General features: G+C 46.7%; 1 protein-coding gene across 3 annotated transcripts in view; it reads right to left on the bottom strand.

The window, feature by feature from the left end:
* Positions 1-24,111, bottom strand: part of PTBP2 (polypyrimidine tract binding protein 2) — a 208,398-nt gene that overhangs the window by 139,217 nt on the left and 45,070 nt on the right. For all 3 annotated transcript variants that reach the window (XM_078644197.1, XM_078644178.1, XM_078644188.1), the window contains exon 2: positions 20,810-20,840. Coding sequence is in view for 2 of the 3 variants with exons in the window: in XM_078644178.1 (XP_078500304.1) it covers positions 20,810-20,840 (31 nt within the window). In the remaining variant the exon portion in view is untranslated. The remainder of the gene's footprint in view (positions 1-20,809; positions 20,841-24,111) is intronic.

Raw genomic sequence — 24,111 nt, 5'->3', positions numbered from 1 at the left:
ACGGTGCCTTCGTCGACGGTATCGTCGTCGACGGTACCTTCGTCGACGGTACCTTCGTCGACGGTACCTTCGTCGCCTTCTTCGACGACGACGCCGTCGTCATAGAGCTGGTCGACGGAGCACTCGACGTCGACGGGGCTCTCGTCGTCGGAACCATCGTTGCCTTCTTCGTCGACGATGCCGACGTCGACGAGGTGGTCGACGGAGAGGCTGACGTCGACGGGACCTTCGTCGACGAGGAATTCTTCGACGTCGAAGAGGTTTTCTTCATCGACGGCAACTTCGTCGCCGACGAGACAATAGGGATCGTCGACGGGATCGTAGGAGTTCTCGTCGACGTCGAGGATGTCGACATCACCGTCGTCGACGACGAGGAAGCAGACGTCGTCGTCACAGAGGTCGTCGACGAAGACAGCAAAGCCAATTTTGTGGACGGAACGGTCGTCGACGAGCCCGTCGACGACCTGGGAGTCAGGACTGTCAGAATACTGATAGAGCCTGGGCAAGACGCCTGAGAGCCAGGTCTCGTGGGCGTTGACACAGAAGGCATAGAATGTGAAGATTGTGCCACAGGCAAAGCCAGCTTTTTCTTTTTCTGAAGAAAAGGCGAAGGCAAGTCTTGAACACTTCCACGCTTGGAAGGAACAGTGGAACAGCCTGACTGAAGACTTACTGCGTCTGACAGAACATCTTCTTTATCTTGGAGGCGCTTCAACCATATAAGAAGGCGACCTTCCCTGTCTCTGAGAGTCTTAGAAGGAAGAGCTCTACAGATTTTACATTCATCCACCTTGTGGTCAGGGTACAGGCAGTAAATACACTTTTGGTGGGGGTCCTTCTCAAACAAACGTAGTTTCCCACATGAAGAGCAAGCTCTAAACAAGGACTTCTTACTTGACATTCTTGGAAAAATAATTTGAAGAGACAAACTTTGAAGAAAACTGAGCAGAGCTCAGGGAGACTCCCTTCACACGACGTGCGGTAGAAAATCTGAGGGCTTGAGCTTCTGAGGAGAAGGTTCTAGAGGGTGCGTGAGCCTGATTGGCTGCAGTTTGGACCAACATAATGACACTGATATGTTACAAATGAGTTTTTTCTCTTATACTGTCTTCCTATGGAAGTTACCATTGTAGAGGTTTTTACAGTGTATTATCTCTATTTTATTATTATATGATATTATCATTTATGTTATATTAGCATTATTGCTATTTTTATATACCGTGGGACTCCCACTTCGACGACGGGGAATATTCAAGCATGTGAATCTATGAAAGACACCCCTAATACTGGAGAACCAAAGTTACAGGTAAGTAACTTGTTTTCTTACCCCAGTATTGGAACTTTCATGGATTCCCATGCTTTGTATCAGAGTAGCAAGCAGTTAGGAACAAAACCACATTTTGCATCATCACAATATAGCAATAGGCAACATGACAAAGATACAAAATGTGAAAGACGGAAGGTGGGAAAGAAAGGAAAGCTCACCAATCATTGGAAGAGGTTCCTCAGGACAGCCTGTCCTACTGCCACATCATCTTGTTGTAGGGAATCCAAGCAGTAATGCCTGGTAAAGGTGTGGACGCTGCTCCAGGTAGCAGCTCTGCAAATGTCTTTGATCTGTACCCCTGCGAAGAGGGCTGTAGAAGAAGCCAGAGATCTCGTGGAATGTGCTCGAACCCTCCCAGTCAGAGGTTTTCCTGCAGCAGTGTGACAATGCAGAATGGCACTCGTGATCCATCTTGAAACACCTTGCTTGGATAGTGGAAGGCCCTTGCTTGGACCTCCAAAGGCAACAAATAACAGAGGTCTTCCGAAAACTCTTAGTACGCTCCAAGTAGAATTTCAAACACCGTTGCACATCAAGCGAATGCAATGTCCTCTCTGCTGGTGTAGCCGGTTGAGGAAAGAACGCCTTCAGAATGACCGGCTCATTCAAGTGGAAGTCCGAGGGGACTTTAGGCATAAACCTCGGATAAGTCCTCATGATGACAGTGTTTCTCTTGAATTGAAGGAAAGGTTCTTGGATAGTCAAGGCCTGCAATTCTCCAACACGCCTAGCCGACGTGAGAGCGAGGAGGTGAGCCAACTTCCATGAAAGGTATTTCATGTCAGAACGATGGATTGGTTCAAACGGGCCCTTCATGAGTTGAGAAAGGACTAGATTCAGATGCCATGTAGGAGGCGGTGGTCTCACTGGTGGATAAACTCTGAACAATCCCTTTAGAAATTGCTTGACAATCCTGGAGGGCCACAAGGAGGGTCCAGGGCCAGTCCTCCTAAACCTCGATATCGCCACCAAATGGACCTTAATCGATGAATGGGCCAGTCCCGACTTGGCCAAGGACAGCAGATAAGGAAGGATCTGATGAGGATTGGAAGCGAAAGTATCAATGCCTTCTTTCCTGCACCAGCAGCAAAATCTCTTCCACTTAAGACGGTAAGTCCTGTTCGTAGAAGGAGCTCTTGCCCCGGAAAGGACCTCCTTAATCTCACTTGAAATGGGGAGGTTCATAAATTCTCACTGCTCAGGAGCCATGCAGTCAGGTGTAGCGACTGCGGATCTGGGTGCCAAACTTGTCCCTCGGACATCGTGAGGAGATCTGGAAGAACCTCCAAAGGAAGAGTAGGGGCTATCGACAGCAGATGAGTTCCGTGAACCAGAAATGCCTCGGCCAAGCAGGGGCTATCAGGATCATCCTGCACTGCTCCACCTTGATCTTCCTGAGGAGCCGTGGAATCAGAGGAATGGGAGGAAAAGCGTAGACAAATGACCTCGACCATGCTATCGAAAGCGCACTCCCCAGAGAACCTCGATGGGGAAGCCTGCTTGCATAAGACCGGCATTTCTTGTTGGTCGGGGTGGCAAAAAGATCGATCTCTGGTTTGCCCCAATGGCTGAAGATCTCCTCCAAGACACTCCGATTCAATTCCCATTCGTGGCTGACTGAGGATGACCTGCTCAGTCTGTCGGCGTTTTCGTTGAGGACGCCTGGCAAGTGTTCTGCCTTCAGTGAAATCCTCTAAAGGATCGCCCATTCCCAGATCTGCTGAGCTTCCTGCGACAATGGACGAGATCTGGTTCCCCCTTCCTTGTTCACATAGTGCATGGCCGTGGTGTTGTCCGTCCTGATAAGCACCTGTGAACCTTTGAGGCGAGGCAGAAAAGCTTGCAGAGCCAGTCGTATCGCCCTGAGCTCTAACAAGTTGATGTGGAGGCGTTTCTCCTGGGGCGACCAATGACCGCTGACATGCAGGTCTTGCATCACTGCCCCCCAACCCTCTAATGACGCGTCCGTTATCACTTGCGGAGACGGGTCGCTTACGAAGGATAGACCTTGGGACAAGTTGTCTTGATTTGTCAACCATAAGGCTGCTTCCTTCATCCTTGGAGTGACCGTCACTCTGTCCTCGAATGAACCGTGGACCTGTTGCCACTGGTTGTCTAGTTGCTCCTGCAGAGGACGCATTCTTAGTCTGCAATGGGGAATTAGTGGGATACACGATGAAATCACCCCCAGCAGAGACTTGTAGCGGCGAACTGAAAGACACTTTTTTGTTCGCAAGTCCTGAGCAAAGGTTTGTAATGGTCTCTCCTTTCCTGAGTAGGGTAGGCTCTTAAGAGCCTGGAATCAAAGATGGCTCCCAGGAAGCGAGCCTTCCTGGACGGAAACAGGGAAGATTTCTCGTTGTTCAGAGTGAGTCCCAGATTCTGAAACAAATTGGTACAAGCTTGAAGAGCCTCCAGCGCTGCCTCCCTGGACGGAGCTTTCAGTAACCAGTCGTCCAGGTAGGGAAAGACCTGGAAATGGTTCCTTCGCAGGAAAGCTGCTACTGGCGCCAGCACCTTTGTGAAAAGTCTTGGGGCTGAACGGAGTCCAAAGGGTAAGACCCTGAACTGAAAATGGCTCTTGTGAATCGCAGAAACCTTCTGTGTGCTGGGTGAATCGGAACGTGGAAATACGCATCCTAGAGATCGAGTGTGGCCATGAAATCCCCCGGGCTGATGAGCTACAAGATGTCTTGGAGAGAGACCATCCGGAAGGACAGGGAGATGAGAGAGGTGTTTAGCTCCCTGAGGTCTAAAATGGGGCGCCACTTTTCTTGCGTCTTCTTCACCAGGAAGAACCTGGAATAAAACCTGTGTCTCCTTTGGTTTGCGGGGACCGGCTCTATCGCTCCCTTCCGGAGCATCTGTTGGACCTCGAGCCGCAGAAGACGCTGGTGTTTCGATGGAATGGCTGCCGGGGGCTTGGGTGGAGGGACTTGCATGAATTCCAAGGTATGCCCTTTCCGAATGATGTTGAGCACCCAACGGTCCGATGTTATCTTGGACCAGTTGTGAAGGTATTTGGTGACGCTGCCTCCAACTGATGATCTCTTGAAGGAGGGTCCAGTAGGAAGAGCCAGGAGGCCGCTATTGGCGTTTGGACGAATCTCGTCCCGGTTCTGCCTGTTTTCCTTTATTGTAAGGCCTATAGTAGTTGGTAGACTGGTCTTGCCGCTGCTGATAAGGCTGACGGTACTGCTGGGAACCTGAGCCCATGGTGGAATAGCGTTGTTGTTGCTGATAGGACCCTCTATAGTTACCACCTCTACCTCTGGATCCTTTAAAAGGAGACTTTCTGTATTGAAGGGTCCCCAAGGACCTGGCAGTCTCTTGCCAAATAACGCTTCACCATCGAAGGGAAGATCCAGGACCTTGTTTTGAATTTCAGGCCTAAACAAAGTAGCTTTGAGCCACCCTTGGCGTCTGAGGTCAGCCGCCCCAGCCAATGAACGGAACGCCGTTGTCGCAATAGCCATTGCACAGTCAATGATTTCCATCGACGTAGCTTCTCCCTCCTGCAAGATCTTCTTTGCCTCAGTAGTAGACTCCGGAGGCAGCTGGTCAAGGTATGGAGCAACATCACACCAAAGCTGGCGGTCGTATCTACCCATGATCGCAAGGGCATTTGCCGCTCACACCAGCAAACTTGCCATCGACGAGAATCTCTTCCCCACATTATCCAACCTCCGCCCTTCCTTGTCCGAAGGGGTTGTTAAGGGAGCAGAGGGGTTACGGGATTTCCTCTGCGCAGCCTGCGAGATCACCGAGTCTGGTCTTGGATGACCTGTTAAGGCTGCCAGACCATCATCTGGTGCCTTGTATTTTTTATCCAGACACGGTAGCACTGGGACCACCGTCGCCGGGTTTTTCATGGCCTTTAGGCCCTCCTTCCACACATGATCCACAATAGGAATGGACCTAGTCGATTTCCTAAAAGGTTCCTCGAAATCATATAAAAAACAATCCATGGTAACCTTAGGCATGGCTAATTTGAATCTCGCTGCGGCTCTTTCCATCAGCTGATGGAAGCCCCCAATGTCTGCAGGCGGGGAATCCGCTGGGACTGGCGATGCAGGATCCGGAATGATATACTCATCATATTCGGTATTGGGAATAGAGTCATGATCAGACTGCTGATCCTCATCCGAGGAATCATCATGGACCTCTTGTAACCCGGAGGAATCATGATGGATGGACATTTGAGGCCGAGGGGAAACGTGAGCTGGAATGGGTGGCGTCACCAATGAGGCTGACATTCCTGCAGGAGTTGCTGGCGTTGACGGCACCGGGATAGGCATACTCGCCTTAGATTTATAGACCTGCAGCATCTTATGCAGATCTTGGAGAAAAGAAGATGGCACTGTAACCATTTCCTGCTCAGCATGGTGTTGCGACTGGGCCGACTGATGATGGCCCACATCCTCGCGTTCGTATTCGCCCTCAGAGTCAGTGTCCTGGCATTTGACAAGGAGTTGGGAGGGACTATCGGCATAGCTGTAGGAGTCCTGGTCCTCCTCCTCTGAATCCCCTTCTTGCAGAAGCATGGTTGGCAGAAGAGGAGACACATTCCTCGGAGAAGTGATCTCCGGAGTGATCCGTGTCACAGAAATGGTGAATCTCTTTTCCGAGGATAATATCGTCAACGGTTCCGTCGTCGACGGTTGTATACGCGTCGACGAGATCGGGGTCGTTGAAGTCGTCGACGAGGAAACGGTCGACACGCCAGCCGTTGTCATGGTCAAAGTCGTCGACATCGACGCCCTAGTCGACGACATCGTCGTCGCCGCCATCGTCGACGTAGGCACCATCGTCGATGGTGAGATTGAAACAGTCGTCGGCACCTTCGTCGACGGCACCTTTGTCGTAGGCACCTTCGTCGGCGGCACCTTCGTCGGCGGCACCTTCGTCGGCGGCGACGCCCTCGTCGGCGTCTTAGTCGTCGTCTCCGTCAACGGTGAAGAAACCGCCGTCGACGGTACCTTCGTCGACGCCTCCCCTGTCGACATCAAAGCAGATTTCGATTTCTTAGTCAACGGGGCCCCCGTCGTCTACGCCTTCGTCGTCGAGGACTTGGAACTCCTCTCAGAAGACTGGGATGAAGGTTTTTTGAAGACTGAGACAGTCTTCTCACCTTTAGCAGGCGAATCTGGTCCTACCCTCTCCTTTACACCTCGGTGAGGAGATTTGCTGGGACCTGGGCTCTCAGACTCACTGGGGGTCTTTTTTGAGGCCTTAGAAGATCTTTCAATAGAAGGTGAAGGGGAACCCCTACCCCTCTTCACTGACCTTCTTGAATAAGACATCGATGCTGCATCCTCACTGTCACTGGAGACAGTGTCTTTCCTGGTCTTCAGCTTATGGAGCCATGTCAAGAGTCTTCCCTCACGGTCCCGGAGGGTCTTGGCTGAAAAGGTGCGACAGATTTTACAGTCCGCAGCCTGGTGGTTAGGATAAAGACAGTAAATGCAGTCTTTGTGTTTATCCTCCACAAAAAGCCTTTTCTTACCACAGGTGGAACAAGGTTTGCAAAGGGCTTTTTTCTTCTCCATTTCTGGCAGCCAAAAATCCTGAAGTTGAAGATTTTGAAGTAGAAATCCTGAAGAAAATCCTTTGAAAAGTAGAAGTTGAGCAGAGCTCAAAGGAGACTCCCTCAGCACAACGTGCGGTTGAAAATCTGAGGCTCTGAGGTTCCTTCAGGAAGGTTCTAAGGGGTGAGGCACTTCTGATTGGCTGAGGCCTAAGTTTGGTCTCTTTTACACAAAGAGGGTGATATGCTACAAAAGGGAGTGAGGCCTAGGCCTTTTCCTTAGTCTTTTGTACCTACAGCTATGGTATTTTTGTTACCGAGACTCCCATTCCGACGACGGGGAATGATACAAAGCATAGGAATCTATGAAAGTTCCAATACTGGGGTAACTTATGCTTTAATGCTGGCACCCCTGTATGCTTTTAAACAACCAATAAACAGCATGGGTGGTGGCCCAAAAAAGAATGAGTATGAAACCAGAAGCGCAGAGTCCATGAAGCGGGTGTGGTGCTGCTATAAAAAAAAGTAATCTGATCTCCAAACACATGTAATTATTGCAAGTTTCTTTACACGCTCCGCCACCAAAAGCACGCACGCTACTTCTTGTAAAAATCAAATAAAAAATTAGTTTAAAATCTGAAGCACGGAACATGGACGCCATGGGTCCAAAACAAAATAAGTGTGGGCTCCATAAACACATAATGAAACTTTGTATACACACGATACCTTCCGGTTGGATGCTGTCAGCAGATCGCATTCCACTCGAAAAGTAAACACTATTCCAAAAACACAAGCGGGAACAAATTTTAAAAAAATTGTGAGCCCTAACTAATAGGAGGGAACAAGTACATGTACTAGGGCCAGTCGCCGTGGGAGGGATCCAAACCCCAAAAGGAGGCACAAATAGAAGCAATGCACCACTTACAAGCACGGTTTTAAGAACAGCACACAAACAACAGAAATGAAAAAATGACGCCCATGCTCAAAGTCCACAGAGTAGATTCAGCATGTCTTGAAGACCACACATGAGCTAAGCAGGACGTACAAAAAAAGTACTTATGGGGGTTTATGGTTATAAAAATCCTGAATGCAATTTTGCAAAACCTCAAAGCTAATGTCTAGGGAAATAAATAAAAAAAAGATTTTCTTTTTCAATGGGCAAGTTCAAAACATGGTCCTTTACACAACAAGCATTGGCATAGCCAATAGGTCTCGCCTTTGGGACCTTATAAGTATTTAGTTAGGCAGCACAATATCCTTGGTGCAAAAACATTAATGTTGCATGGCTAAACACTTATAAGGTCCTAAAGGCGAGACCTATTGGCTATGCCAATGCTTGTTGATGCAAGCATTCACAACAAACCTGCTTAAAACTAAGAGAAAACATTTTATCCTAAGCGATGCTTTTCTCACGACCATCAGTTAGTCATACTCACAATAAAATGTGATTTTAGTTCATTTAAAATATATATTCAGATAACCAGGCATGTAACTTATTACCCCCTAGGGAATGGCCATGACTTACAATCGAAGCTACACATATGTTCCATACCCTGCTGTGTGTGTTAAATGTAGTTGTTGAAATAAAGGCATGCAGAAGGACACAAAAGGCTAAATCCAGCAGAGAGATGAAACCACATCGAACAAGCCTTGCAGTAGCAGAGCCATTTTCATCTGCAATGTGCCCTATATGATGCAGTAAGCAGTGTTCTCTCACACTAGTTATTGTGTTGTAAAATGGTAATGACATGGATTTTTGGCGTGTTTCTATGGTAATAAATAAGTGACTGTCCTTTTATTAATTGCTTTGCTTTAAGTACCTTGTTTTAATGGGCCCGTTTAATAATAACGATGGCAGCCATAACTATATATATATGCTTTCTATTGAAGCAGTAACACAACACAAGCCGAGCTCACGAGGCACCATACCCACAGGAGGGCATGATGTGAGACACGGCTACCCTGCACTCTAACTAGCCCATAAAACCCGAGCCCTGTAATTAAGCCGACGCAGCTCGAGAGCGCTAATTACGGCCTGTTGATGACTGCCGTAAAGTGCGGCATCTCCAGGCAAAGTCAAGATTGCAGGGCAATGACACGCTTCCAAGACTCACGCCATCCTCCCACGGCGCCTGCATTCACAATCAGCAAATGAACACGCACGGCCTTTATTTAATATGCCTCATAAAAGGCCACCTATGTGTTAAGGCGAAAAAAGGACAAATGAGCCCTCGACATGGGCAGTGGCCAGAGTGGTAAATAAACACTTTCACCTGTTCATTACAAAGTATGCAAACAATGGATTTTGGGGTGCATAAAAGAATAGTCAAACACTCATGAAAAAATGCCTAAAAATCAGGAAGGACACTGTATAAAACATTAATAAGAACATTACAGAGTGTCCCAGAAAAATTGCATCTGTGCTCCGGTCTATTTGCCTTGGTGTCTCCTGGGGTATAACTGTTTAAACGTGGGTGATCAGTTTACTTGATGCTGGTGACATAAGAAACAAGCACAAAACACTGCAACACAACATGCAAGGTAGGAAAAAAGAGCTTGCGATAGAGATAACAAGCGCCTGCGAAAAGCATTGGCCGCGCGGACGCCGAAAGTTAAAGTGATCGCGAAGCACTTAATTACCGTGAAGGAGAAAAGACAGACGGCGGCTGCGTGCGTTCACGCGCACATGCACGCAAGCTTGAGGTCAGCATAAGCCTCTCTGGTAGCACTTTGAAAACCCCCTTACTAAAAGTCGAGCAAGCAGCGCAAGCGCTGCTCTAGGCTCGACCTAAAAAAATGGGGCAAACAGCCAAGTATGCTTCTGCAAGCAAATTCATGGATGTGCTGCCCTACTGTTAAATGAAAAGAACAATTGGACAGAATGCAGAACGGTATCATACATTCATCACCCCAGTACAGAGACCTGGGTCTCAATCCATTGTCTATAAATTGTCTCTCTTTTGCTTTTTCGCACTAAGTGCGCTGGTTATGGACAGACGTGGTTCCCGGGCTCACTGTGCCACTGGATTCAAGCTATCCTGGCCGATTAGGTTTGAAACCCTGGAACCGGTTCTAGGATGCTCGTTTCCGGTCCAGGGAGGACTTGCCTTGGCAGTTCAGGCTGGAATGTTTCCATGAGGCACAGGGTCAGACCGATTTGCATATGGTCATGTCTGAACTGGGGTGGCATGGTGAGCTAAAGAATGATGGGTTTAACCCAGATCTATTTTGTTGAATTTAAGTGTATTAGCTGCTGTCATGACTACATTTATGCACTTAATTGCATCACTGAAACGCCTGCTGCCGGGTTGCATAGTAAGGAACTTGAACACATCGGGTGGCAGGGTGATTGTATGTGGGGGCCCACACCTGGTTTGTTGGGTGGGGTGCTCCACTCGCTTTACTATGCAGAGGAGCCTACTCAAGTCTTGTTATGACACTGGCCTCAGGCTTCCATTTACATGCAGTGCACGTGATTGCAAACAGTGAGTGAACTGCTGTCTAATTTGAATGAAATACTAAACTAATGCTCAGCCCAAGATGGGATTAGCACGAACTTCTAGCTGGTGTGTGCACTGGCGCCCCCCAGAAGCCCCAGTGAGGGCGCAGGCCTTACACTACACCGGTGGTTCCCAAACTTTTTTGGCCCGTAGCTCCCTTGACCTAATTGGCAGTTGGCCGTGGCTCCCCACCATTTTTTACCGGTGCGCGGGATGCAAGCCCGACATTGGGAGTACTTCCTGTTGTCTTCCTTAAATCCTTAATACATCTAGCCCTAAACTTCAGCTTTAGAAATGGTCTGTACTTAATTTATACATCTATGCAAAGTAAAGAGAGTAGGGCTCATTAAGTGTAAACTGGAGACAGATTAAAGCGGTTATAGATTCCATCATTTAAACATTTTAACATTTTCACTGGCAGCTTGTGAGAAATTGATTGTGTTGGAGGGTGACAGCGCCTATCTAAGGAAAACACTCCCACTTAATGCCTGAAAAGCACTTCAGAATTGTATGAGTAACGCCCAAGGAGACGGCACCAAATATGGCAGCCAAATATAATGAAAGCACACAAATGTCCCTAGATGCCCTTTCAAAATATCCTCCAGTGGAAGATATAATACAGCCCCCCAAGAAACTAATCTGACAGTGTGCTCCGGTGCAGTGGACCATCTAAGTGTCCTGCCTGAAGCGGCGGGGTGCAGAGTCGGGGGTCTCTCAATGGGGGGAGGTCAATCCTTCCCTCAACTTTTTTTTATTCCGCAACTCCCCCCGCCCCTCCTTTGTTTTACAAGTGTGAGTTCACACAGAGCTCTGTCCACCCATCCCCTCCGAGAGCCACACACTACAGCCGGGACTGCTCCCCCAATGCAGGGGCCTTTTATTTGTGTATTTGAGTAAACACACAAATAAAAGGCCCCTGCATCGAAGGAGCAATCACACGCCAGTGTAGGGTGGGAAAACAGATAGCAGGGCCGCCGAAGTGCGTACATTTTTAGGACGACGTGCACAGTCAGTGTTTTATTTTGGTCATAAATTAAACTGAGAAAACTAACACAGATGGGTCTTGGTTTACAACTTTGCAAACAGTTTAATACACGCTGGCCTTTAATGCCTGCAAGGCGAAGGATGGGCTGGTGGCTCAGAGATTTCTCGAGTTGAATTGTAAACTTGGCATTCAAAATGCAATCACAACTTTAGTTTCCTGCTACGAGCAGACGGGGAGGAGAGATCACAATATGGAGGCAGGGGAAAAGCAGTGATGGAGAGGGAGCAGATATAACAGCACGGAGGCAAAAAATCCCAGAAACATACACATTTACATGAAAGTGCGCATCGAGGGCGCGGCACTACAAGGCTTACAAGCCCTTACTTACAAGAGTTCCTTCTGAAGAGGGAAGAGGGTCGGGAGAGGCGAGGCACGGCGGGCAGGAACAACGCTACTGAAACGCCGCGTAGGCAGAGTAATGGGAAGACTACGCATCGAAACGCACGTAGACGCACGCGTATACACGTAGGTGCGCTCTTGGGTCAAACCATTTTTAAATGCCTTTTCAAACCACCCCGAACTTTTCTGCAGCTCCAATTTACCACAATGGTGCATGGCAGCGATGCAGGCTTCTCATCACGGCGCACTGGGGTGCCGCGGGGCACCATTTGAAAAGCACTGCACTAACGAGGACCCAGACTGAGAGGGACCACAGTCAGGGGCGGCTGGTGACATTTGAAAGTGGTGGGGCGTAAACTAATTTGCATATCGCACCACAGCGAGCGAGCGCAGCGAGCGAGCCCAAACCACCTTGCATCCATCCATACATCATTCATGCATCCATCCATCCATCCATCCACCCACCCACCCTGCATCCATACACCATTCATTCATGCATCCACCCATCCATCCACCCATCCATCCACCCATCCATCCTGCATCCATAATTCATTCATGCATCCACCCATCCATCCATCCTGCATCCATCCTTCATGCATCCATCCATCCACCCTGCATCCATCATTCATTCATGCATCCACCCATCCATCCATCCACCCACCCATCCTGCATCCATACATCATTCATTCATGCATCCACCCTGCATCCATCATTCATTCATGCATCCACCCATCCATCCATCCTGCATCCATCCTGCATCCATCATTCATTCATGCATCCACCCATCCATCCATCTATCTATCCATCCACCCATCCTGCATCCATCCTGCATCCATCATTCATGCATCCATCCACCCATCCATCCATCCTGCATCCATCATTCATTCATGCATCCATCCATCCATCCTGCATCCATCATTCATTCATGCATCCACCCATGCATCCACCCATCCGTCCACCCATCCATCCACCCACCCATCCTGCATCCATACATCATTCATTCATGCATCCACCCATCCATCCTGCATCCATCCTGCATCCATCATGCATCCACCCATCCATCCATCCACCCACCCACCCATCCTGCATCCATACATCATTCATTCATGCATCCATCCACCCATCCATCCATCCACCCACCCATCCATCCTGCATCCATCCATCCATCATTCATTCATTCATTCGCCCCAATGGACGCACCGCGCCTGCTCCACTCTCCCTCCAGTCTCTCTCTCTCTCTCCATCTTCAAGTCTCAGCCTCTCTCTCTCTTCCTCCTCCGAGGCCCCGCACCCTCTCAGTCTCTCCCCTCTCCACCCTCAAGCCTCTGCCCTCCTCAGTCTATCTCCCTCCTCCTCTTCCAACTTATCGCAAGAATGTATTTTTCATGCTGCTGTTGAAATCTGCAGTCTGTCCGAGACCGTATTCGTGGATTGGCGCACATGCACCAGTGAAATATGTTCACCCCTAGGGTTTTTCTCCGAAACTTGGCGTAGCATACTTGCAACTTTTGGACACTAAAAAGGCTAACACGAGTATCCTGCTGAAATAATGTTAACATCAATTAGAGGCATTTCATGTGCTGTAAATTGGCAAAGCTTCAAATCGATCCTATCACTGTAAAATGAGGCATTAGTACGATTGATAAACTGGTTAGACAATGGTATGATAATACGCCATGTATATGGACTATAAGGCACAGCGTTTCTTTAAAGTACTTTATTTTTTAATAATTTTAAAAGCTTTGATTATTTTGCGCTCTCTAGTCCACAACTCCGCTCTTTTCATTAGCCCCCTCACCCTCCCTGTCTAATGTAGCCAGTAGAGATCTGCGTTGCCGCCGGTTTAGATTAGGCTATGTTTCGCTGGGCAGTCCGTTCAACAATGGTATATTCCAGTGAGGCTGGAACTCCTTACCTATTCTTTACATTTCAAGCACAAAGTACGAGGACGGATAGCTTCAATTTCGCAGACCGCGAGATAATAAGAGAGAATGCCTGGTGTCAGCTGGAGCATTGTGCATAATGATTGCATAATGATTGGCCGTGTTGCTCGTACACACACTCTCTCTCTTGCTCCTGCCACACGCCCTCACCTCGGCAACCCTTACTATCGTCCCTCCTTCAGACTCAGAGCCGACGTGCCGCTGCCACATTCGAGGGTTTCTTGTAAGGCAGTGCCGGGCGTTCAGCTGCTCTGTGGTGCAGGAGGGAGGTCTTGCTACAAAACTCAAACTACAAGTACCAGATTTCAAAGTGACGTATAACTGGATGACCTAGGCGGTTGGGGAAAGGGGGGGGGGGGGTGCGGGGGTGATAGGGAAGGCGTTTCATTTAATGATTACATAAAAACAAATAAATAAACTTACCAGGCATCTCCCGCTCCGGTCCCGTGTATCATCACCCACAAGATGTCAGTGGAATTAACTTCTCCCCGCTCTTTTCTTTGAAGTGGACTGGCAAATCAGAAGAATGGGGGCAGCTACTCGGCTGTGTCCTGGCATGGGACAGGGCATAGGGCGACCCTACGTCACCGCCCGAGCAGGATCCTATCCTCAGACTCCACCACTACACTAGGCATGCGCAGCATACCTAATGTAATGTCTATGGAGTGGGGAGCTGAAAAACGAAAGCGCCCTTCTCGCAGATGCGCAGTCGGAGTCCATTTCTGGACTCCTGCTGCTCTCACCTGCGTGCGCTGTGCGTCTGTTGACTCATGCGCACTTTCACTTGTGAAGCTGCTGCCAGCACAGGTCGGAAATGTAAACAGACGATAGTCTGCTTGCATTCTTGCCCGATTCAGTGAGCAGTTTCTCTTTGTGATTGCTTAGTGGGGCGCTGCCCAGCTGCCCCTATGGACCAGCCGCCACTGACACAGTAATAATTAACGGAAGACGCGTCGTGATATGTTTTCTGAAAGCGGAGAGCAGCATCACCAGCAGAAGGTCTAGGCCATCCAGAGGCCTTCATACACTCCGAGCCCCATCATGGCCCACACGTGCAGGGCAGTGATATAAATGACCAAGTGTGACTTAGTCGGGATCGGCGAGAGCGCAGTGTATGCTCGCAGCCGCTCTTCCGGGACACCATCGATTGTATTTCCCCGCATCTATGCAGCTGAAATGGTAGAGCAGAAGTGGACATTGTCTTTTCCTTCTTGCCCAGAGAAATCAGACAGTCCTGTTACTTCTCTGCTGCCCGTCCTCTAACGCCAGGAACGCAGAGCTTTATTTATAGGCGAAGGTGATTTGCGTCTTGGGACGCATTTTCAAAATAAAAAGTAGTAGGGAAACGGAATCCTTGGAATTTAGGAAGTAGTGCCCTGCCGATCCCACCCACTTAGCTAACACAAAGCTCTCCACCATAACCCGAGGGCACAGAGTCCGGTAACAAATACACAACGTTTGACATCTACTTGTAAAGTGTGCAAGTAAAAATAGAGGGACTTGTCAATTCTGATTGACCGGGGTTACTGGGAAAGTTCTATGCGTTGAGAAATGTGAACTTTTGGGATGATAAAAAGATACGTTTCCAGTCGTAAAAAGTAGATGTGGCGAGTGTGATTTTGGATGATAGCTGCTGCTGTTGCTTAAGTGGTTGTGTCCACGGCGAGTACAGCACTTCCGGTTTGAGAGCAAAATATTTCCCCCGCCAAATTAATTTTTATCCTGCAAAGGCTGCGTGTGCGCGGACGTCACCGAAAAGCAAACTTTACCAAATATTGCTGGACTGGACTGGAAACAGTACATCACGCTGTTGTCCTAACCAGACCACCGGTTGCCCGTGGTCTCATCTGACGTCAGGGCCCGCAGCGCTTGACTACTTGGAAAGGAAAGCTGAACCGAGCATGAACAACAGTTCATTATCTCGGGGCCTGAGCCCGAATGGCCACACCTGAGCACTTTCTCAACTAGACAACGCATGTTTAAAGCAGTACATGAAATGGCAGTATAGACGTGTGGAGACTTACTATCAGGTAGTGCCTATTGCTTGCTCCTGATCAGTGGGTGATATACAGCGAAAATTAAGGTACCGACTTAAAGCCACACAAAACACAAGGTGGGCTCAGGGGCGTGGTGACCACGACATCCCCTTGCACCCCCTACAGTCAGCGTGACAGATACACACATGTAGATATTCAACAGCAGGAAGAATTGAACTCACTCAGACATAGTTCTTCATGTGCCACACTGTATATGCAATTGTTTCAGTCCAGGCTGATGTTTACCATTTCACCTCGCTGAGATACAGGCATACGTGGTGAATAAATCGGGTTATAAAAGTACACGCTTCCGTGCAAGTGAGTTTTCTGGCACGTGAAAACTGAGAGGAATTAAAACAGGTGGTTTTCAGCAGCTTTTTGTAGTTTCCCGGGGAAGTGATGAGATTGGGTGTTACAAAACAGAGCCCATTTTGCGTTACTCGCCTCTCATCCTTCTGTTCCTGCCGAAAACAGCACAATACTGCAAGGTTTTGTGTTGATGTTGCAATAATGAAGCTGTCAATTATGAGATCTGTGGTGATGGGAGATTGGGGTGGGGGGAATAAAGATGGACCTTGCAGTTGAATTTATCTGAGGGTGAAATGCTACCTTTTTTTAAAATGTATGAGTCTACAAATCGTGGAAATGTGTATATTCGAGTTTACCTTTAGCAGTAAATACAGATCCTGCGTCGAGAGCACAGCCCCGACCACGACCATGTTTGCCCATGACGAGGCTTTTTGATATAGGATTTATTTTTGTTGCTTCGAAGGCCGGCTTTAGTCATACCTGTATCTGCAAAAGTCTTGTAGCGTTTTAAGTAAATGATGAAAAGGATGCGATTTGTCGGGTGTAAAGATTTAGGTATATTAAAGGCCCCCCTTAAATTGGACTATTTAGAAAAAGAAAACGTTATCACTTACACTTTTTTTGTGAATAATGCCACACCGAGCAAAAGTAAACAACGTGAATAAGTGTGAAACAGGTCGAGATCAAGCCCAGCACACTGCAGATGCGGGATCTGTAAGGTGTGCTTGGCTGACATCAAAGGGGCGACAACTATCCTTCAATAATATTTTTTTTGTTATTGCGAAAGGAATACTAATCAAAAAGCCTTATTACTAAAACAAAATAAATTAATTCACGTCGAGGGGCACATATACGCCAAAACAGTATGTTTCTGCTTGAAGTAGTAGAATGCATTACTATAACGCGTTACTTCATACAGGGTCTCTTGGCGTTAGGGACAATTATTTGTTGGTAAGAACCCAAAAGTCTCAAAACCTATATTAAAATACACATTTACAGGAAATGAGTACATTTCATAGTTACACACTCGGTGGCAGAGTCTTGGAAATATGTTCGGATATTAACCGCAAAGTGTGGTTTTAAAGAGTTATGGTGTCTTGAAGGATGCATTCCGATATTGTTTCTGTCCAGGTAAAATATCAAAAAACACTATACCAATATTATCATTAGTGCAGCATCAAACTAAATCATACATTGTAGTATGTGCGTTTCAGTGCCAAGACAGTTAAAGGTACTAAGTGAAAACCCCTCCATTACCTAAGCCATTAAATTGACGTGGCTGGCGCTGTTCAGACAGCGTACCAGAGACTGTGCACCTAGCACAAGATTAGATAATAGCCCCCTACCTCTCAATGCGACCCCCCCTTCCACCCAAAGCACACTCAAACACTTACAAACACACATTTAATCTCCATCACTTTAGAGACTCACACATTTACTTTACCATAAGTAAAACAGAAACAAAATAGAACAGTGGGGTCCCAACATACCGCCCTTTAAAATCTTCACTTTGAGACGCTGAATTAAAGAAATGAGGCAGTTCGATATTTCAGACTACAGGTGGTGTTACGTTTGTGCTGAGTGAGGCCCCTCTACATCCACCCAAAAGAAAGCGATCAGAGCGATACCATTGGTGAAGGAGACTTGTGCCTCTAAGATATTTGCAATAGAAGCCACTGCTTCACAGCAAATTAGAAATGTTGCTGTCTGGTTTGTCCCACACCGGAGTCGATCAGACCTGCGACAAATCTAAACAAGCATTTGCAATGCAATAGGTCTCGCATTAGGAAAGTTTGAGCTATTGGCATTGTAAATGACACATTTTTTATTTATGTGTTGGTTTTGAAAATAAATACATTAATAGCATTGTCATTTACAATGCCAATAGCTTAAACTTTCGCAAATGTGACACCTATTGCATTTGTAATGCAATAGGTAAGTTAGCTTAACGACAGTGCCACAGCAGCCTTCACCCACTCTGGGCAACCTGCATCCTACTTGCTGCTGGCAATCAATCAGTCAAGTCAGGATGCAGAGCATCGGTGTGGGCTCCAGGCCTCTCTGTCCGACATCGGACCCAGCCTACAACAGAAGGATGCGAGGCCCCAACATGAACACGGACCTCAGCTGTAATGCCTCGAAGCTGTAGCAGTAGGAGACTCCTTGCTGTCACATGATCGATCGAGCCTTGCCTCTTCAGTGCTGCATGCAGTCTTCAGACGTCTTTTGCAAGGACGGCAGGTTCACCACTCTGACCGAAGCTCTTCAAGGGGTGGGGGGGCGCAGGCAGTCGTGCTCCTACAGCCATACGGAGCTGAGACCATTTCTGCAAGCCTCGCCAGCCGGCCTTTGCCTCTTGAAAGAACCGTGGTGCAGTGCTACTAATGCTATTTTCTTTTAAGATGTAGCACTGAAAGCTCCTGCTGGAAGACGGAAGCCAGCGTGAAGTATGATGAGCAGTTGCAGAGTTCGATATTGGGAAACAGGCAGCTGCACATATGGAGCAGCGGACATAATTTAAACACAACAGCTCTCGGTTAAAAATGCACTCTGGAAACTTCAATAAATAGTTTCTTGCATCCATAAACTGTCAAGATGCAAGGACGTGCTGCAAGCATTAAAAAGACAATTTGACAATCAGCTTTTCTAACACTTAGGTGCTCAGGTCCTCGAGAGCTCCTTACTTCAGCAGTGGGGTTTCTCTTTCAGTATTCAACCGCATACCCCCGTCGCATTTAAGGATGCTTATCAATACCATTTACTGCACCGAGGTACATAGTGCACTGCTAGCAGAAAAACTAGAATTCACAATCAAACATCTAAAATAAAACAAACTATTTGAGAAGAGCAAAAATCCACCCCATCCCCTTTCTCTATATTGCATGATGTAGTGTATGTATGTAGCCGTCAGGTTAATCATCTGGCTAATTAGGAACAGCTTACCGGAAGTTCGGTAACGTCACGTCGTGGGCGGGACTTCCGCTTTTTTGGGGGAAGCCCGGCCTCACGGAGAGCAGTGGTGACGCGGGGCTCCCAGGCATGAGGTAAGCCCCGCGTGTGGCGAGGCGGCGGAGAAAGAGCACGGTGAGTGGAGGGGGGGATATGTGTGTGTGTCTGTGTGCGTGTGTGAGTGGTGGGGGGTTGCGTGCGTGGCTGTGTGTGTGCGTGAGCGGTGGTGGTTGGTGGTGGTGGGGGGGTGCGTGTGTGTGCATGTGTGTAGCTGTGCGTGTGTATGTGGGTGTGTCTGTGTGCGTGTGATTTCGAAAGGCTCGACTTGCTCTGAATGTGGGACAGGGGATGTGCACGGTGCCGTGCTGGACGTGCGCGTACAGGCGATGAAATCGCTGGGGGAAAGTGCGTGCCCATCCCCGGTCCAACATTCCCGGCAAGCCGGCAACATTAGGTCTTTCGCTGACACGAGACCTAAAAAGGTCCTACATTTTTAGATACAAGTACTTTCCCAAATCACTTAGTGGAAAGTACGTGTTTGTGGACATTGCTATTTATCATAACTTACTGTACGGATGTGTTAAAGCAATACACCCAATCGATCATATTACATGTGTAGTTTTGCTTCATAAAAAATACAAATATAAAAAGCATAATTTCCAGGGTTAAACGTACTATTCCCATGGAGTTCACAGAACTGTAACTCTAAATAAAAATGTTCAGATAATCCGAGGTCAGAACCATGAAAGAAAGGCCTTTCAAGCCCTGGAGGCCGCTGTCACAGCAAGCTTTCAACAAGCGCGGCCAGTCATGTGAGGGACAGAAGATGTGCACATGGGTACTGCCTTTACTGGCGGCAAAGAAAAAAAGTCCCCAGTGTATCATGCCGCCAGTAAAGCATCCAATCCCCGCGTGCACATCTTTTCTCTGGTTTTTCGCCCCGCGTGCACGCTGGAATCTTATGGATTCCAAAAGGCCTCTGTTGGCAGAGCAGCGCATGTGTTGCTTTTCGCCAGGCCGGGACCTAAAAAAGACACCAGGAACAAAAAATTAATTATTCTTAGGCTATATGTACTTTAGTGAGCATCATGGGGAAAAAACTTCATAGCACAATGTCGATATCAAAGTGACAAAAAATATCAAGAGTTTTGTCACATGCTTGGAAGAAAGAGAATGGACACATGGAAAATAATTAAATCACAATCTAAGCCCAGACAGCTAACAAACGAATGATGGTACAGCTGCAGCTCTCAGGAAGCGATTATAAAGAGTGATCGTAGTCAAAAGGAGTTACTCCACCCCTCACTGCAACACCACCACGATCATCCCTCTTCCCTACATCTTCAGAGTCAGCCTTTACTGGCTCTCCAATACCACACATGCAGGCAACTCTGAGGAGCCCTTCCTTCCCTTGTCCCAGATTATTTGTCCACCTAACATTCAACCCAGGAGCTACCAACCACACCCAGGCGCCCCCCCAAACAATTATCTATGGAATTCTTATTCCTCACCTCCACCCATCCACTCACCTATACGCCCATTTCCCTTGCTTACCACAGTCTGGTTCAAGTACCACTTGAACGTAAGCAGCCAGCATAGTAAAAGGTGGGATTTAAGGCTCAAAAGATAAGCAGTAAGTAGTACGAAACACCTCATGAAAAAGAGTTGGCTAATAATTGCATTGGCTTGTCTGAATTCTAATTAGTAAGGTACCTCAATTTCAGTAGTCCACAAAAAATGTGCAACTATCCCAAGCTACATCTTACAGCTGATTTTATCCGCATCACTCATTATCTTACACAAATAACTCCATGCTTAATTAAAAGTTTCTTACCTTCACACCAACTGCAACATCAGAGACAATGCTGGAAAGGAAAAAAATAGCTTATTAATAACCGTTGGCCGATACTAGCTCTTTAAACCAGAACAATGTATGTTTTGCTTATAAATCTGAGATGGACAGCGCATTCTTAGCAGATAGCTTGGTCATATGAAAAACTGAACCCTGTCTGCAATTTTACACCACAATCTCGCCTCATCTACTCATAGTGCATTCATTCTTAGAACAGGAGCGAGTCCGGTAAGAAAATGTTTCTTACATAACTGATAAAGCACTGAAAATGAAGCATTTGGTGTACATTAACAGCTACTGTATATTTTTTTATAAATCATACGCTGAAACAAAACATTTTGATAACATCTACATAATCCAGGTTATAACTTAGAACTCAGTAAACTTTAGCAAAATTATGAGTACTTGGCACTAGTGACCCTAGACTGATTAAAGTGTAAAAAAAATGGCAGAAGATTGAACAAACTTCTAGGTTCCATGACAAACTGCAGGAAATAGGTCATCCACTACATCTATTGGATTTATTGAACAGTAGTGCATTTCAGTGCCAGGGCCGATCGACTGCACTACTGGTCACATACTTAGTCATGTATTTATATACATTGGACACTTTGCACAAAAAACTGCATGCTTTGCAAAGGCCCAATGCTAGTTTATTATGGTGTTTCAAATAGCACTACATACAGTGATAATATGGTCACAGAATGCAACGCACAATTAGGATTTTCATGCAGTACAATTTAGCAGTTCACTACCCTATAATTCTACTGGCCCTGCGGTAACAAACAAAATGTTGTCTCGCCTTTTAATTCTTCAGTCTATTAAGTTTTTCAACACATGCTCATTTATAGCACTTCTTGCAGAGTAGAACTTTGACATACAGCTATGGACTCCTAGGTAGAGAAGAGGTTCCCTAGCCAACTTAGTGTAAAAAATAGCATTAAGGGTAGAGTGGAGACAATGCTAAATATATGACAAAGGGCCACCGGCACCCTTCCCCCACTGATGAAAGTATTAAACTGCACAAGTCATCAAGGGAGCAGTGTCAGAGACACAATCAATAACCAACAACTGACTACATATACTTGGGTAGAGGAAAGCATGTTGTAGTTGAATTGAGCAAATGACAGAATTATCAAGTATATACCCGGAGAGGTGCTCATCAGGTCACGTGTTCAGGCACCTCGATAACTGCAATTTTAGTAACCAATAACAGATGCCAGCTGTCTTAGGTATAACACATCATAATGAAGCAACTTCTTGGGCGACAATAATATATAAAGGCCCTTCGTTAAACAAAATGAATTAGCAGATTGAAGCAATATTCTCAAAAAGCGTTACAAAAACTATCCAGAAGAAATTTGCATATCGAGTACTGAACTTAAAGCAAAATAATGCATAAGATATTTGGAGAACTCCCTTTTCTCCTTGGAAGAGTAACGAATTCGCTCAGGCTACTTGTCAAAAGGCATACCTTCAATCACTTGCACTCCTGGAATAACGGAGAGAATTGGACCGGTTTGCACAATAAGAGGAAATTGACAATGTCCACAACTAGCAAAAGAGAGGAGGATATTTAGGAAGCTTACTTATGTTGTAAATAACTTAACTCATTCAAACAGCAACAACCTGAGTGTGTGGTGGAAGGAAATTGCATTTACATACCATGGGGCTCATTGGCATTACACTTGTTTACACTGTTGTGTTACACATTAGATACTCTATTCGGTGTGGAACCTGACTTCTCATTATTACTGATCGATAAAAAATGTTTGGAATAAAAATAAAAATTACAACTTAAATATGAACTTTTCGTCTCTAAACCCCTGATATGTATAGATCGCTGAAAAAAAGTTAAAGTGAAGTTATAGTAAGGTACTAAAAACGTAGCTAGCATTAAAACAAGCATTTGCAATGCAATAGGTCTCGCATTTGCGAGAGTTTAAGTAATTGGCATTGTAAATGATAATGCCTTTTATTTATGTTTTAAAAACCAAGACATAAATAAAAGGCACTGTCATTTACAATGCCAAGAGCTCAAACTGTTGCAAATGCGAGACCTATTGCATTGCTGTAACAGGAATGAAGCAATTAAAACACTCAGCCTAATTAATTGAACATATGGGAACTATTTAGGAAACAATGCAGACTCCAACCTGCAGCAACCCAGCTCAGGTCACAAAGAAAAATCCCAGGCTAATGAGCACATATTACGCTGTAGTAAGCAGATACTTCATCCCAACAGTTTCCCTCTGGATAAGCCACCTCCATTATAGACATCTGCAGCCACGCACAATGCATCTATGGCTACAGAGTGCCCAGGCCTCCTTAAAGTACTTGCACAGGCGTGATTCATTCATCTGAAGCAACACCTTTACTGACAGTCTATACATGTGAGCTACCTGTAAAAACAATCCCAAGATGGAGTCTATCAATCACAGACTGCTCTTTCGTCGTCAGCTCACCATTGGCGTAAACAGAAAAGGCGAATTTTGAGCTACTCTCGTGTGGCACAAATATCTGAGGGAAATGAGCAGCTGGAGATAGTTACCACCAGTCAGACGGGTTGCACTCGTTCCCCAGGAGATGTTGTCACAAGGCCGCTTTCGAACTGTGAATAGTCTGACAGTTACAAACACGAGAGAGCCTTGACGAGCTACATGTCAAGAGACCCTTTAGCACAACATGGCGAGCATGACTTGGCTAGCAAAAAATCACAACACATTACATTGCATGCAGTCCAGATAATTATGTATTGCATGTTAAACTGTAAATTGACGTTCTTGTTACCTGAAAGCCAGAAATAAAGATCTTAAAACAGTCACCTGACCAACAGAATTGCCTTCTTTCAGTGTTCAGCCTTTGCGCTTATTCTTCTGACCCCGTGTACTTGTAACTGTTCTTGTCCTGTGAGTTCTAGAGGGAGGCGGCTCGGGCGCAGCACGTCTTCCGGAGACGTGCGCGTTCACAGAGCTGAGTCGGCTCGTGCACAGGCCAGTAGCGGCTCGTGCACAGCTCTATCTCCCTTGCCAGTTAACACGGTGACTATAGAACTCGCTGGCGGGAGCGCTTCGCGCTCCAACGCCAGCTCGACCTAAAAAGGGAAGGCTGTTAGAAGCAACTTCTAGAGAGGAATCAAAAATGCACAGTGCTAAGAAGGTAACAATGGAGCTAGCCGTACCTTAGGAATGAACATATTAGCAGGACATTCTCGCTGCAAAGGCGTCACAGAGTACAATCAGAAAAGATGAACTGACTGGAGGTAAGCACTAGTTATGAAATGT

The sequence above is a fragment of the Lissotriton helveticus genome, chromosome 1_1 (genome assembly GCF_964261635.1).
Source record: "Lissotriton helveticus chromosome 1_1, aLisHel1.1, whole genome shotgun sequence".
Classification (NCBI taxonomy): Eukaryota; Metazoa; Chordata; class Amphibia; order Caudata; family Salamandridae; genus Lissotriton; species Lissotriton helveticus.
The sequence above is the reverse complement of the archived record's forward strand: the minus strand, read 5'-3'. Positions and strand labels throughout refer to the sequence as shown.